This window comes from Euphorbia lathyris, chromosome 4 (assembly GCF_963576675.1).
Source record: "Euphorbia lathyris chromosome 4, ddEupLath1.1, whole genome shotgun sequence".
Taxonomy (NCBI): Eukaryota; Viridiplantae; Streptophyta; class Magnoliopsida; order Malpighiales; family Euphorbiaceae; genus Euphorbia; species Euphorbia lathyris.
The window spans coordinates 3,360,024-3,375,785 of NC_088913.1; the positions used below are offsets into that span (position 1 = coordinate 3,360,024).

A 15,762-nucleotide genomic window follows, 5' to 3' on the forward strand; every position below is an offset into this window, starting at 1 on the left:
TCAAGGAGTGGCAGATAGCTCATGAGGAAAAAGTAGCAATACGAGAGGGAGTAGATCAAGATACCTCGTGAATGGGGGTACTGCTCTTTCCTTTAGACGAGGCAGATACAGGTGCGCCGCCAACAGTAAGGGACACAGAAGTGTTCTTCTTTTTAGAACGAGAAGACTCTGTATCCGCACTTATCTTCCGCTTCCTAGTTAAAGGAAGATCCTCGGAGGCAGAAGCAGGACCTTGTGAAGCGGAAGCCCTAACCGGGGAAGCCGCCCCAATAGAAGGAATCGTCCCTCCAGAAGGATCCGCCCCTACAACGGAAGCGGTTTCCGTCATCCGCTTCTTTCTTCTCGCCAGGGCTTTGGCCTCCCGATCTGCAGCGATTTGAGATAAAGGATCACCCCTGCAAAGGGTTAAAAGAAACCATCAACTTGGAAATAAAAAGTACCTTGCACAAAAACGCGATAAGGAATATAGACAACGCGATCCCCCTCGCGGTATGCAATCGCTACTCGGCTCCTTAGCATATGAAAGGCCTGATCGTATGTCCATATAAAAGGTGGAGTGCTCTTCAGGAACTTGATAACGGCGGATTCTTCCTGGCTGGGATATCCGAAGTTCAAACTCTTTACGTTGGGTCGGCTCCAGCAATGAAGGAAGTTTAGGTTTTCCTCATTAAACTTGATAAAAAAAAAGTAAGATCGATCCCACTCGCGGATCTTGTTCAGCTTCTCGTCAAAACCATAGTATCCGCTCTGGCGGATGAAAGTGAAATACCCCGCCGAGCTTTTGAAATGGTGGAGCTTGGAGAAGATCTTGAGCGAAAAGGGAACCTCCAAACAATCCGCCAAAAATTTGTCCAGAGTCAAATCGGCCCAGCCGTTAGGATGCAATTGCCCGGGCGCGATTCCATAACCGCCTAAGACGGAAGCAATCTCATCCGCCAGCGGATAAGTGAAGCCGCAGATAATCTGGGCCACGAAAACAGTGAAGTACCCCTTTGGGTAATCGCCCGGCCCCCTATCCTCTCCAGAAATGATCGTCTCGAGACCTCGGAGCCAGGGATAATGCTCCCGCAAATCGTCGATTGTCTCTTGACAAACCAGACTTCCCGACCTGTCCTTCTTGGGTAACAAACGAGGGGTTGGGACAGGTGGCAGAATCAACTTTTTGGGGTCAAAACCTAAACCCTCATCGGTTGTATTCGCCAGATGAAGGAAGTCGGCGGGATGAGAATTACACCCAGGAGAGCTGGTTGAAGCTTCCTCAACCATCTCTTCGACCTCGTTAGAGACCTCGCGGACATAATCGTCGTCAAACGGCGCGAAGTCGAGGTCTGACATGATCGATAAAAGGAAAGCAGAAGCAAAAAGCCGAACAAGGAGCAAATGTGAAAAGAAAAACTTACATGAAAGAGACAACACAGTGAAGTGACGGGATTAAGAGGTCAACGCCGGAAAAGAAGTAACGGAATTAAAAGGTCGACGCCGGAGAAAACGAAAGAGGAGAAATGCACAAATTCAAGGACTTTGAAATAATCGGACAAAGACGAAGCGTCCCCTATAAAAAGACCCTAAAAGGGCTCTTGCTAGACCAAGGGGGAGGCATGTGATAACCCGCGAAGCCCAAAACGGGTTATACTCATTTCGCAAGCCCAGCCCATATTAAAGCTCCATGGGCTAAGATTGGACGGGACCCGAATGAAGGAAGCGGGCGCAGTGAGTAAACCGCCCCTAATTCCTAAACGGAGCGACAAGACTCCCACTCAGAACCACGTTCGTTGCCATGAAAACTACGAAAGGGACATGGCCTAAAAAGGGGGAACCGCCCTCAGAACGTGGCCCACTAAGGAGTAACCGCCCTCGGCGGTTACCCAAAAAATACCTATAAAAGGCCTTAAGAATAAGGGAGGAGGTACGTTGATACTTTTTTTCCCACAGAACTATTGCTAAATTATAGACTCATCCTTACAAAAACTGACTTGATCGTCGGAGAGTTTTCCCGGAGATCCTGTCTCCGGTTTTGTTTTGCAGGTAACTCCGGCAAAGAACATCAAAGTGGATCCAGCAAGTTATCAACTCTCTATTCTTATCCAATTCCATTCAATAAACATTTATTCTTGTCTAACTGCATTAATAACCTCCATATTTTTGTTCAATTGCAGTCAATAAACCAAAACTTCAACTGCCCTATAAACTTTCAAAGTTTCTAATCATTTGTCTATTTAACATTTTCTTTTTGTCATGTGGCAAAGCGTGTCTCCTAGTTTCTGTATCTGACAAATTTAATTGAGAAATATGAAGTTATTGAATGCAAATGGACAAGATCGGGAGGCCATTTGGAACTTTTAAAAGTTCAAAAAACAGTTGGAATTTTAGACCAAGTACAGGGAGAAGGATATGTATTAAGCCAATTTATTTTTCTTTTTCTTTTTGATTAAACACTTAATCTTTGAATTTGAAATATTAAGCTTGATATTACACAATTTATTGTAATACACGTGAACCAATCAGACGATTCCTCCTCAATAGTAACTGTCGGAGCCACATGGACTAATCAAATATGGCCTCAAGATCACACACGTTCTTACCCGCATCCGGCTCCATGATTTACGAAATCACATATGCCACCATCACAATCATTTTTTTTATTGAATGTAAGCCTTCACCACTGATCGATTTCCACGTGAGTCTCTCCTCACGTTTAGGCTACACTACCTGATTTCTAAATAGGAGCTTTTCGTGAAAAGCTCCAAAATGCTGCAGTTTCCAAAGAAAATGTTAAACGCTGTGGTTATATAAACATAATCAAACGTTATATTTCTGCAGTTTGGAGTGAAACGCTAACAACCCTCCTCCAAAAAGCTGAAACAAACACCACCTAATTAGGGGTAAAAATGTTCTTCAAAAGAGATAAAACAATAACCTAATTGAAAAAGCTCACAAGATGAGTTTTTTCAAAATTAGCTTTTTGTATCTAATAAGCTCTTTCAAACACTTATTCACCAAATATCAGTATTAGATATTTGATTAGTCAAAACTTCTAAAATAACTCAAACCTCTAATTTTACTCCAAAAAGCTCTTTAACAAAGAAAGCCATAGACCTTGTTTCGTAAAATTAGAGGTTTGAGCCACTTTATAGGTTTTGACTAATCAAACTTCTAATATTGTTGTTTGGTGAAGAGATGTTTGAAAGAGCTTATTGGGTCCAAAAAAACTCATTTTAGGAGTTTTTTCAATTAGCTTATTGCTCCATCTCTTTTTATGTACATTTTTATCCAATGGCGGAACCAGGACCCCGGATGACTCGGGGCTCAAACATATCATTAAAAAAATTTCAAAACATCAAAAAAAAAAAAAAAATCAACTGTGCGGTTGACGGTAAATTTGGACAAAAAAATTTAGCTTCAAACGCATTAAAAATGTTATCATTTTTTTTTTAGAAACTAGCATTGAACTAATAGAAAATTAAACATATTTACTTTTTTTTAACGGTAAAGACATAATAAAAAATGAATATTAAATATGTTTACTTTTTTTTAATGATAAAGACATATTAAAAATGATTTCAAAAGTGTTATCAAAATAAAAATAAAGAGTCCATTTAAATTAACTAATAATGGTAATATGTTTTTAAAATAAATAAAAACTTTTTAAAAGAAAATAAGGTTGAAGGGAGTTGAATATAAGACCTCTCAAATACAAGTAAACATCCTTAACCATCTCATCTACCTTTAAACATTGAAACAATACTACATAGAGTCAATATAATTCTTTCCAAAATATTACCAAACATCATTACTAAATTTTTTTTTTCAATTTTCCGGCAGCCTGTCGGGGCTCGAGCCTCCCCAACCCCCTGGTTCCACCCCTGTTTTTATCCCTAATGAATACTCTTTAATCCTAAATTAATGATTTACCATATCCTTATTTGTCATTTTATACAAACGAACATTATCAATCAGTTAAGTTTTAACAAACAAATTCACACAATCCGCTAATCAAAAAGTTAATCAGCAAACAACTAATGTAATCAGCTATCAGCTAATTGCTATAATCTTAAAAGATGCTTTTATTTTTGCCATTAGTATTAACGATGCTCAATCAATATCATAAACTAGTAATTAAGAAAAATTAGTCACACATTACCTTGTTTGATGTAAACAGGAGTAAAGATTTTATATTTTATGAGCTGAAAATTATAGGTCCCATTTTAGTCCCCACAATTTCATTAATTCATTTGACCATACTTTCTCTCTCTACATACAACTAGGAAATTGCTTACCACACGTGTGGGCAAGAGTCAGATAAGCCCCAGCCCCCACCACTACCACCACCACCACAACCCTCCACCCTCTCTCTCTCTTTCACCTGTTGCCTATATGTCTCTCTGTTCCATTTCATTCCTATAATAAAAAAGCAAAAAAAAAAAACTAAAATCTCATAGCCTAAAACAAATCTGCAAGAGAATTTGCAGAGACTTCTCAGATTTTGCTTCAGTAAATTCAGACACCATTATTGAAATTCTGAATCCTGAATTCTTAGTTCTTCCCCCCTGCCCCCCTTTTTCTAGTTTTGGGTTTTGCTTAAAGATAAATAAGAAAAGAGGAATTAAGAAAGATTAAGAAGAGGAAGAAGACATGCCTGGAAGTTTAGAGCCTTTGGATTGCAGTATTCAAATACCTTACCATTTCAGATGCCCAATCTCACTTGAATTGATGCGTGACCCGGTTACCGTTTCCACCGGTCAGACTTACGATCGCTCCAGCATTGAATCCTGGGTTGCTACCGGTAATACTACTTGTCCGGTCACGCGGCTCCCGCTTTCCGACTTCACTGTCATCCCTAACCATACTCTTCGCCGGTTAATCCAGGATTGGTGTGTCGCGAATCGTTCTTTTGGTGTTGAACGGATTCCGACTCCGAAACAACCTGCTGACCCTGGATTGGTTCGTTCTTTGTTGAACCAAGCTGCTTCTCTTTCGAATCCTTACCAGTCGAGGCTCTCTGCTGTTCGTCGGCTCAGAGGACTCGCTCGTGACTCGGATAAGAATCGTTTGATTATTTCTTCTCTAAACGTTCGTGAAGTAATGACCAATCTTATCTTTGCTGAGTCGATTTCGATGTCGTCGGATTTGAACCACGAGGCGTTGGCGCTGCTGGTTATGTTTCCTTTGAGTGAATCGGAGTGCGTATCCATAGCTTCCGACTCGGAGAAGATTAATTGTTTGGCGAATCTGTTGTTTCATTCCTCAATTGAAGTCCGAGTTAACTCGGCTGCGCTGATTGAGATTGTGGTTGCCGGAACAAAATCGTCAGATCTTCGCGCTCAAATCAGTAACGTAGACGATATCTTCGAAGGAGTTATAGATATGCTACGAAATCCAATCTCATATCCTCGCGCTCTCAAGATTGGAATCAAAGCGCTATTTGCTCTGTGTCTCGTTAAGCAAACGAGACACAAGGCTGTTAACGCCGGCGCGGCAGAGGCGTTAATCGACAGACTGGCGGATTTTGACAAATGCGACGCGGAGAGAGCACTGGCGACGATTGAGCTGTTGTGCAGAGTGGCAGCCGGATGCGCGGCGTTTACAGAGCATGCGTTAACCGTGCCGCTGCTGGTAAAAACGATACTGAAGATATCGGACCGGGCGACGGAATACGCGGCGGGAGCGCTACTGGCGCTTTGTACGGCGTCGGAGCTGTGCCAAAGAGAGGCGGTGAGCGCCGGGATATTGACGCAGTTGTTACTTCTGGTGCAGAGTGATTGTACGGACAGGGCAAAAAGGAAGGCGCAGATGTTGCTGAAATTGCTCCGGGACTCTTGGCCCGATGACTCTTCCGGCAATTCGGATGATTTTGTTTGCAGTGAAGTCGTTCCTTTCTGATCGGTAGATGAATCTTCAAACTCCTTGTTCTCTCTTTTTTTTTTTTTTCTTAATTTTAGTTTTTAGTTTTTTTTATTAATTAAAAAAAAAGTAAAAACCAGAAAATGGTATATAGAGAGATTGTAATTCTGTAATTAATTAATTTTGTATGTAAGAATTTTGTTAAAAAGAAGTTTAAATGCAAATTAAATTTGAGATCTGTTCTTCTCCTTCTTCTAATTGTGATTACTTTCGTAATTACAGTGAACTCACTAATATTAGTGAATTAATACACTATTTATTACATAAATACTGATATGCAATAGATAGTTCTAACTAGTTCTTGCAACACAGTTAGTAAAACCGCCCAATAAATTTGACATTAACGTCATTAAAAGAAAAGAATTACAGTTCGTTATATACTATCCGAAAATGACATTGGCCCTGTTTGGTAAATAGTATTTTAGAGTAAAATTAGAGATTTAAGCCATTTTAGAAGTTTTGACTAGTTAAACCTCTAATAGTGGTGTTCTGTGAAAAGAGATTTGGAAGAACTTATGGGGTTAAAAAAACTAATTTTGGAAAAGCTCAGTTTAAGAGTTTTTTCTATTAGTTTATTGCTCTGGATATTTTTACCCTAATTACTATTCTTTAATCCCAAATAAATGTTTTTTCATATCCTTATTTGTTATTTATACAAACAACTAAGTTTTACCAAACAAGTTTACACGCTAGTTAAATCAGCTAACCAAAAAGGTAGTCAGTTAGTAGCTAACAACTATTTGCTAAACAGGGTCATTGTCTAAGATGCTCCACCCCTATTATCAATCTCAGCAGATAATTTTTGAACCAACTAAGAGTCTATCTAATCTCCATAACATCTTCATCTTTAGCCAAATAATTACCCATATACTCCCTCCGGTCCATAATAGAAGTCTTTCTAGAGAGTTTTTTTTGTTCCACAATACATGACATTTTGCTTAAATCTATGCACATTAATTTACTTTTACCAAATATACCCCTATTTAAGTTGATTTTTTTGTCTTGGAAATAGATAAAGTTACTAGTGGATGCAATTATTACAAGGGTAACAAAGTCTTTTACTTAAAATTAATTGCATTTCTTAATTAGTGTGCATTAACCTTAAAAGACTTCTATTGTGGACCGGAGGGAGTAACACCCTAGTTGATTTGAAAAAGATGAAAGATGACGAAAGAGATGCGAGGACTCTTGCTTTTCCGATCTCTCTGGGTTGAGCAACAATTATCGTCAACCTCAATCTCATCAAAACTCTTAGCCTTTATCCAGATCAACGTCTCTCGAATACACATGGCTTCCCTCATCACGAGGCTGAAACTCCCGAGGAAGATGATGAGAAAACGCCTAAAAAACTCACCCTTATCGTTTCGCATGATAACACCAATCCTTATGATCATAGAACCTGTAAACACTGAAACATTCAACTTTAGTTTAAGCAGATTGCCCGAAAGGCTATGTAGCAGATTCCAAGAAGTAGACCAACGAGCACGCTCATGAATCCCATAAAACTAGTAAATTGTCAAGGCATACTACTCTTCAAACTGATTTCCGCATCTATAAAATGCCGATCAGAATTTAGAATTTTAACCATTCCTGACAGACGCCAAAACAAACCCAAACTGTCACTCATTTCTTCATAGTCACCACTCACACACCCAACAAACTTAAATTTTCTTCCAAGTGTATCTAAACGATTCAGATAGATATAAGTCTCGGAAAGAAAAACAATATCATACTTATATTGATGGATATACAAGATCCATAAAAACCCCTACTATCCAAGGGTTACCCAACCCAAAAAAAATTCCAAGCCACTATATACTTACTTAGTAGAGAGAGATAAATATTTTTCTAAATAAGAAATCTTAATACTCATTATAGTATCACATTTAAAACTTTTCAATAATTTAAGCTTAAATTTTTGAATTTAAATTTTAGTTCAAACACAGTCATTTAATATTGTCTTAATTATACCTTATTCATTTTAGCTGAACTTTTAAAGTGCATCAATAGTTTCTTAACTTGCTTAAAATATTTTATAGTATCTTCAACTTGCTTAAAATATAGTGAATTAACCACTCGATTGTAAAGAAGTAAGCTGCATACAAGACGTGTTGAGCATGCCTTGAAAAAATCAAACTACCAAAGTTGGGATATAGAGTTCTAATACTCCCTCCATTTCAAAATAATTGTCACTTTTGATCAAATTTTTCCATTTCATATTATTTGTCAGGTTTAGTTTCCAATGCAATTTTTTCCTATTTTACCCCTATTAATGAGCTTAATATTAATTACACTTTTTGCTATTTTAAGTTTTCAATGTATGGAGAGGGGTTCAATTTAATGAGAGACACAAAAAATGATAATTATTAATGAAGAGAGATAAAGGGTATTCTAGTCCATGTTGCATAAATTTAATGCAAATCAATCATTTCCTTAATATGTGTGCTTTGGTCAAATGTGACAATTATTTTGAAATGGAAGGAGTAATAGAGATGACATAATTTACAGATGAGCAAGTAGAATTTTTATTATATTTTAATCTATTATGTGAATTATATAATAATACGGGTAATTAATTTATTAGTCCCTATATTTGGGTTAATACACATATTTGTCCCTGTGTTTTCGCGGAAAAACAGATTTACCCTTAAATTAAATAAACCCACAAAACTATCCCTGAATTTTCCATAAACCTGCAATTATACCGTAATCTGACGGAGCTGCTAAACGGCGATGGCATCAAACCTTCTTGTCTCCAAAAAAATTGGATGACGACAATCAAAATTCATTTGGTTTCTTATTGTTTTCTATTGCTATTGCTTTTGGATTAATTAGGAGGTTTAGACGCCATTTTATTAGGTTGATTGAGCTTTTATGAAAATGAATTTTGACCAATCTGTTCTTCTAACTTGCTTTTAATCGAAATTGAATGTGCATATTTTTTTCTGTTTGTGATTGGTTGTTCTTTTCTGAAGTTTTTCTGGAGATAAGAAGGTTTGATATCATCGCCGTTTAGCAGCTCCGTCAGATTAGGGTATAATTGCAGGTTTATGGAAAATTCAGGGATAATTTTGTGGGTTTATTTGATTTAAGGGCAAATCTGTTTTTCCGAGAAAACACAAGGGCAAATATGTGTATTAACCCCCCTATATTTTGACAAAACACACTGTTTAGTCCCTGTATTTTCAAAAACACACGGTAAGGTCCCTAACATTTTTCTCATTAAACTGTTTAGTCATTCCGTCGGTTTGTTAGATTTTTTACTGTTTATGAATTCGAAAAGGACTAAATTACCCTTTACTATTTATCAGCCAAAAACAATTCACACCTCTATGTCTTTCTCTCACAACTCGCACTCACAAAAAAATGGAGAAATGATTGAATCTCTAACTCATAATCGAATCACTCATGCTCACTCTTCACGTTTGAATTGAAGGTAGAAATCGACTCAAATCTCTCTCGCTTACTCTTCCTGTTAGAATTGAAGGTGGAAATCCTCTTACTCTTAACGGTGAGTTTAATTTTCTCCATATTCTCAACTCATGTTTACTGCCAACTGTTTCAGTGATAACAAAAGATGTTTCTGCTAATCCAAATTGACTAACAGAATCTTCATAAGAGTCTAACGGTAGGGACTAAACAATTCACCGAGAAAAACGTTAGGGACTAAACAGTTCATCGAGAAAAAGGTTAGGGACCTTACCGTATGTTTTTGAAAATACATGGACTAAACAGTGTGTTTTATCAAAATACAGGGACTAATAAATTAATTACTAACTTTTTTTTTTTTTTTTATATATACCTGAGTGATTATTTGAGTGTATTTCAAGTAAGTTGAAAGGGTTAAAACATTTTAAATAAATTAAGGAGGTTAAAATTTAGCTTTTTGGACAAGTTTGATAGGGTAAATGATGTATTAAGCTATCATTAAGGCTTAAGGTGTTATTGAGCCCCTGATCTATTCAAAATTTTATGATTTAGCCTCTGACCTATTATTCGGTCACATTTAGCCCCTGAACTATCTCAATTGGTGAAATTCCACTCAATTTAGATTGAGACTTGACAAAACCGTTATCCCCCCTCATATGTAAAATATGTTGACATATGAGATTGACACGTCACACGTTTTGAAGTTTATTTGCCATATAAACTCTCTTATGTGAACATAATTGATTAGATTAAAAAAGAAAAACAAATCTCTAAATAAAATTTATCAAATTTAAGTGTCAAAATATCGTCCCGTGCTAATAGAATAACAATTACATTAAGTCTCTATTTAAATTGGGTGAACTTGCACTAATTAGAACAGGTCAGGAGCCAAATGTGATCAAATAATAAGTTAGGGGTCAAATAACAAAATTTTGGATAGATTAAGGGCCAAATAGTGGTTTAAGCCTATTATTAACCTTTATAAGGTTTTGTATTAGAAACTGTATCCGGCCCATAAATTCCTTTGCAAGGTTCATGACATAAGTATGGTTTCTCCCCAATGTTACCTCATCATAATCATGAATTTTAGAAAAATATAAAATAAGAGCTTTTAATAAATATATATATATATATATATATATATATATATATATAAATTTAAAATATATTCCATTAAATAATAAACAAAAAAATTATTTTATTATACAGTACGCATTATTACGTTCATCAAATATATTTATTTACTTAAAATCAAAAAAATATTTCACAATTTTTTAAATTAACTTCCAATTTATATTAAAAAATCAATTGCACTCTTTTAAATCTAAAATATTAATTATTAAACTCTTTAAAATATAAATAATATTAATAATATATATATAATTTTTTGTACATCATATATATTTATGACCTAATAATTATTTTTGGGCTCCTTTTAGGTTTGGACCCATAGGCCGGTGCACTCCCGGCGTAGGCAACCATATGTAATTTTCAAGCCTATGAATATATTTTTTATATATAAATAAAAACTAAAAATCTAACTTTGACATGGAAATCATTTTATGTGTTGCTTACTGCTAAAAAAGTTTCAACTTTTTATTTATTTAGATTTTTTTTTTCTCATGTTTAGGCAAAAGATAAATTCGATATTTATATTTTTACTTTTTTTAATTGAATAGTTTTTTTTTATCAATCTACTATTACGATAGGGTTAATAGTTTTTTTTTTTTATTTGAAGTTTATGTTCTTTCTCTTTATATAAGAGCTATTTCTCTCTATATATAAGCGAATATGGTCGGTCTCTCTATATTCATTATCATGTTTTTCTTTATGGAAAGACAAGAGAATCTTATCTACTATCGTATAAATCTGATTCATTGAAAAACTATGGAGTACTTCCTTGAGAAAAAGATTCTAAAGTCGATTCTAGTGGAGTGTGTTTTTCACTATTGTGTCAAAAATGGTTTCAAACACTGTCTACTATTTCTCTATCACGATTTTATGATATAGAATATGGAAATTCAAGCTACTCTATGTACTTATGTATTGCAACTTTTTAATTAATTATTTTGAAATTTACTATTTTTTCTGTGAATTAACGATTTTATATAGGCTCATTGCTTTAAGACGCGTCTGTGTGTATTATAAACATACTTTATTAGTATAACATCATTACTCTATCCATTTCCGATGTGAGATGCAATTCATTTTTATTTCATCATAATCCTCCAGGATCGCTCTCCACTCCAGCTCCACTCCTTTAGGACCAGGTCACAATAAGGCGCATGGAATAATCCCCCTTAGGGTGGAATTTGATGACACCGAGATACCAATTCAATAACTTTGTTATTTCCATCTGAATCGCTTTTTGTTTGTTCCTTACATGATTGAGCTTCTTTTAGTTCAGCTGTTAGCTGATAGTTGTTGTTGTACTGTTTGATGTTTATTATTTTCTGTTTGTTATTAGCTGATTAATTAGTAGTATTTATTTGCTCCTAGTATGTGAAATGTCAAATATACACATATTTTAAATAATCAAGGAATGAATTATAAAATAAAAAATATAATACAAAAATTAATAAAAAAAACTTAAATAACTAAAAAACTGTGAAAGTAAATAACTAAGAAAAACAAAAAAAAACGAACCAAAAAAAAACAAAAAAAAAACAATATATTATTGGACGGACGAAAACCTTATTATTTTAGCAACAATATATTATTGGACGGACGAAAACCTTATTATTTTAGCAACAATATTATAAAGATAAAAATAATGTTAAAAAAGAAACGTATTTTGTAAAAATGAAAGAGGTAATTTTATCAAAATTAAATAAATATAAGCAAATTTTTATAAAAAACTTCAGAAGCTAAAAATTGTTCTATAAACTTAAATAAACACTATATTTTTACGATTTAGAATTAAACGCTAAAAACTGAAACAAATATCTCTTATTATAACTAAAATTATCTCACAAGTTTTCTGAAGGTAATTTAAAGCAATAATTATAGATTTTTTTCACAACATTTAATATTCCATACTTGAGAAATAGTGGAATCACCTAAATATTTTATTCTTGCAATTACATTTCTAATTTTTTAACTTTTACCAAATTTATTATGCTGTTAAGCGGATCTAAAATTTCTAATAAATGGTATTAGTGGGTTGGTTAGTTCTTAATAGACATGTCCATGGACCAGATGGATTGTGTTCGGGCCAGATCTAACAGACTTTTATGTGAAATTATTCATCCCAAGTCCAGTCCAACTTGCTATAAATTTAGGTGGACTTAGACTTAAAAATCGAACCAGCACAATCTATATAAGCTCATCTAAAAACATATAAATAATTTTTAATTATAAAAATAAAATTTATACTTAAAAATAAACATTTAATTATAAATATATAAATTACTAATTAATGTTAATAAGGTGGGAAGGTTGGCAGATTGTTTTGGTAGAAACATACTCTCAATTGCTAGTGTATTCTATTCAGCGAAAAACTGACAGCAGTTCGACTCTTGATCTCATTATTGATGATTGTAAATCCCTCCTGAAGGAAGTTGTGAATGTGTCTATTTCTTTTATTTATAGGTCAGCAAACTTAGCTCCTCACTCTGTAGCTAGAGCAGTTGCATCTGCTTCTGATCGTGGGGTTTGGTTGTCAATACCACCGTACATCTGTTCTGCTCTTTTGTCTGATCAATAAACTCAAACTCAGTTTCAAAAAAAAGGTGGCAAGATTGAACCGACCCGTACTATTTTTTATCAATACCAAACCCGTCCAAAAAATAGACGGCTTTAGCGAACTTGGACCGAGTTAAACCAAAGATCAATTTTTATTGTCAAAGCCCAGTTCAAAAGGACACGGGTCTCAGGTAGGTACCCAAACCCGTGGACATGTCTAATTCTTTAACACAAAATAAAAGATAAAAAATGAGTGGTGATTTGGAAAGGAGCATAGGATTAGTGGGTTGTAATTAAGTGGTTGAAAAGGGTTTATTATATTGATAACAAAGTAAGGAAATGGACAATCAAAATTCACAAAAAGTTGGAAGAAAACATTAATGATTGGGTCCCAAATATGTGAAAATTACATATGTAAATTGAAAATAAAGTTGTATTTGGAGACATCACGTGATTATAATTACTAGTAGCCATTTGCTAAAGAGAAAAACACAAACTAACCCATGTGTGTCCAATGGGTTTTATTCCACCCATATGTGACTATCTTCTTCTCTTCTATTTTACATCTTTCAATTTTAATTGTGGGACCTTTCTTCTTGTTTTTGTTACTTTATGTCTCAATTAAGTTTTTGTTAATTTCTACTATCATGGTTAATACTACCTGTCTTTCAAGAAACTTTGAGAAAATAAAAATATTAGAAAAAAAAGACTTTGTTACCTCTTATTTGTTTTTTGGTAGAAAATGAAAGGAGAACAAAGCAAAGCAAGCAACTACACCGGGATTAGCTTAGGAAAGCTAACCCCAATCCTATCCTCTAAAAGAAGAGGAGAAAGAGCGATAGGGGGAACGGTAAGGGTAGAAACACCTAACACCCCCTCATGGCCTGCCGCCGCCAAGTGATCTGCAACACGGTTCTGCTCCTGGAAAATGTGGCTGAACTCAAGGATATCAAATGAGCGGCTAAGCCTCTTAATAGCTTTAATAAGGTTGCGGCTATGAAGATCCATGGCATGACTACCCAAAATCATATTGATGGCCTCCAAGTTATCTGACTCCACAGAAACCCTCTTAACACCCAGCCTAATCGCCAGTTGGATCCCAGAGAGAATGCCCCAGAGCTCCGCAGAGAAGGAAGAACCCAAACCCAAATTCTGGGTAAACCCAGAAAGCCAGGCACCTCCCGCATCCCTAAGAACACCTCCGGCATCAATCTTACTATTACTGAGGCAGGAACCATCAGTATTCAGCTTCACAACCCCCTCTCTCGGCCTGCTCCAGCTCACGAGGTGGACATCACTACTCGGGGAAGATCTGGCAAGGGACTCACCTTTGAAACTATCAATAATAGAGGAGAGTTTCTTCAAGAAGAACTCAGCTAAGTTAGGCAAAAGCACAACTTTATTATCAAAAATCTCCTTATTTGTTGATTCCACTATTTATTTATTTTATAATAAGTTAATTATTCTAATTAATCTCCAGAAATCCACGTTTTATACCAGAAAGAAAGTGACTTAAAGTGTATTGATCATATTAAAATAACATGTATTATGAAAAAAAAATCTCCAGAAAGACATGTAATATAAAACAGAGAGAATAATATTTATTGAAATAATTCGCTTAACACACTCTATTTAACACAATTATCATTTTTTTATATTTATATTAATATATAATGTTTTGGATCAAGTCTAAATATGCCAAATCATTTTCCAAGGCCCGTCCATTTCTAAGAGGTCTGATAACAAAGAGGGGGTCACATGATTACGCGTGACAAAAACCGCCCACCTGAATCCAAGGATAAGACAGTACTTTCATGTGTCTAGCAGTCTATAAATGGATAATACCTAATTTCTATCTCTTCGTTATTGTGATATTCTACTTTCTCTACTATTATTGGTCACTGACTTTGGTATCAGAGGGACCCATAATCGAGACGATAAGGCTTTCCATTACATTAGAAGACGGTGAGAGGCGACAAGTGGTCAAAGCAGAATTTATGTTGGAAGATATACAATGCCATCTTGGAAAGAGCATTGCTCATCAAGATCGATACTGTTGTTAACATGCGAAGGCTCACAATGTCATTCCCCTATGATGATGGAATCCTCATTGTCCATGGTAATAGACATGAAGCCTGAAAACACAGTGAGCTTCCTTCTCTCCAAAGCCACCTTTGGTCGTAAAAAACTTGTAAGGTCCCGATGAAATGCGAGGGTTTGGCATGCAACCATTAGAAGATGTAGAAAATTTTCATTTGGATGTTAATGTTGAAACACCTTTCACATGATTTTGATTTGACAAAATTATTTAAGTAAAATTAAATTCCCATGATAAAAATATATTCACATTAAATTTAAATGCTTTGATTTATTTGTACTAATGTGTTTGTTCAATGTTGAGTAAATTGTGTTATAAGACATTAATAGAATAAGGACTAAAAGCTCATAAGAGAAACTCAAGACAAAGTCAGCAGATGAAAATCACATGGCCGAAGCTGAGCAAAATGCAACTCAGTTTTGACAAGAAAAGTCTTCTCTAAAAAGCTTGAAGACGAAGCTGCTGAGTCAAGCAACATGATCGTCAGGCCAGCAGCAATGTTGATCGGCTTTGAAGACAAAGTCTGTCCATCTCCGAAACATTCAGAAGTCACAGAAATTTGTCGGGAAGACTTTTCCAAAAGAAGCATGGACTATCTGATGTCAACAGACAGACAAACCTGGCGTCTGACTTAGACAGAAGATATGAAT

General features: G+C 35.2%; 1 protein-coding gene across 1 annotated transcript; it reads left to right on the forward strand.

The window, feature by feature from the left end:
• Nucleotides 1-4,333: 4,333 nt before the first annotated feature.
• On the forward strand, nucleotides 4,334-6,079 carry LOC136226610 (U-box domain-containing protein 26-like). The gene has a single exon (XM_066015191.1). It carries the CDS (start codon nucleotides 4,633-4,635, stop codon nucleotides 5,878-5,880), a length of 1,248 nt encoding a protein of 415 aa, XP_065871263.1. The 5' UTR covers nucleotides 4,334-4,632; the 3' UTR covers nucleotides 5,881-6,079.
• Nucleotides 6,080-15,762: the final 9,683 nt, after the last annotated feature.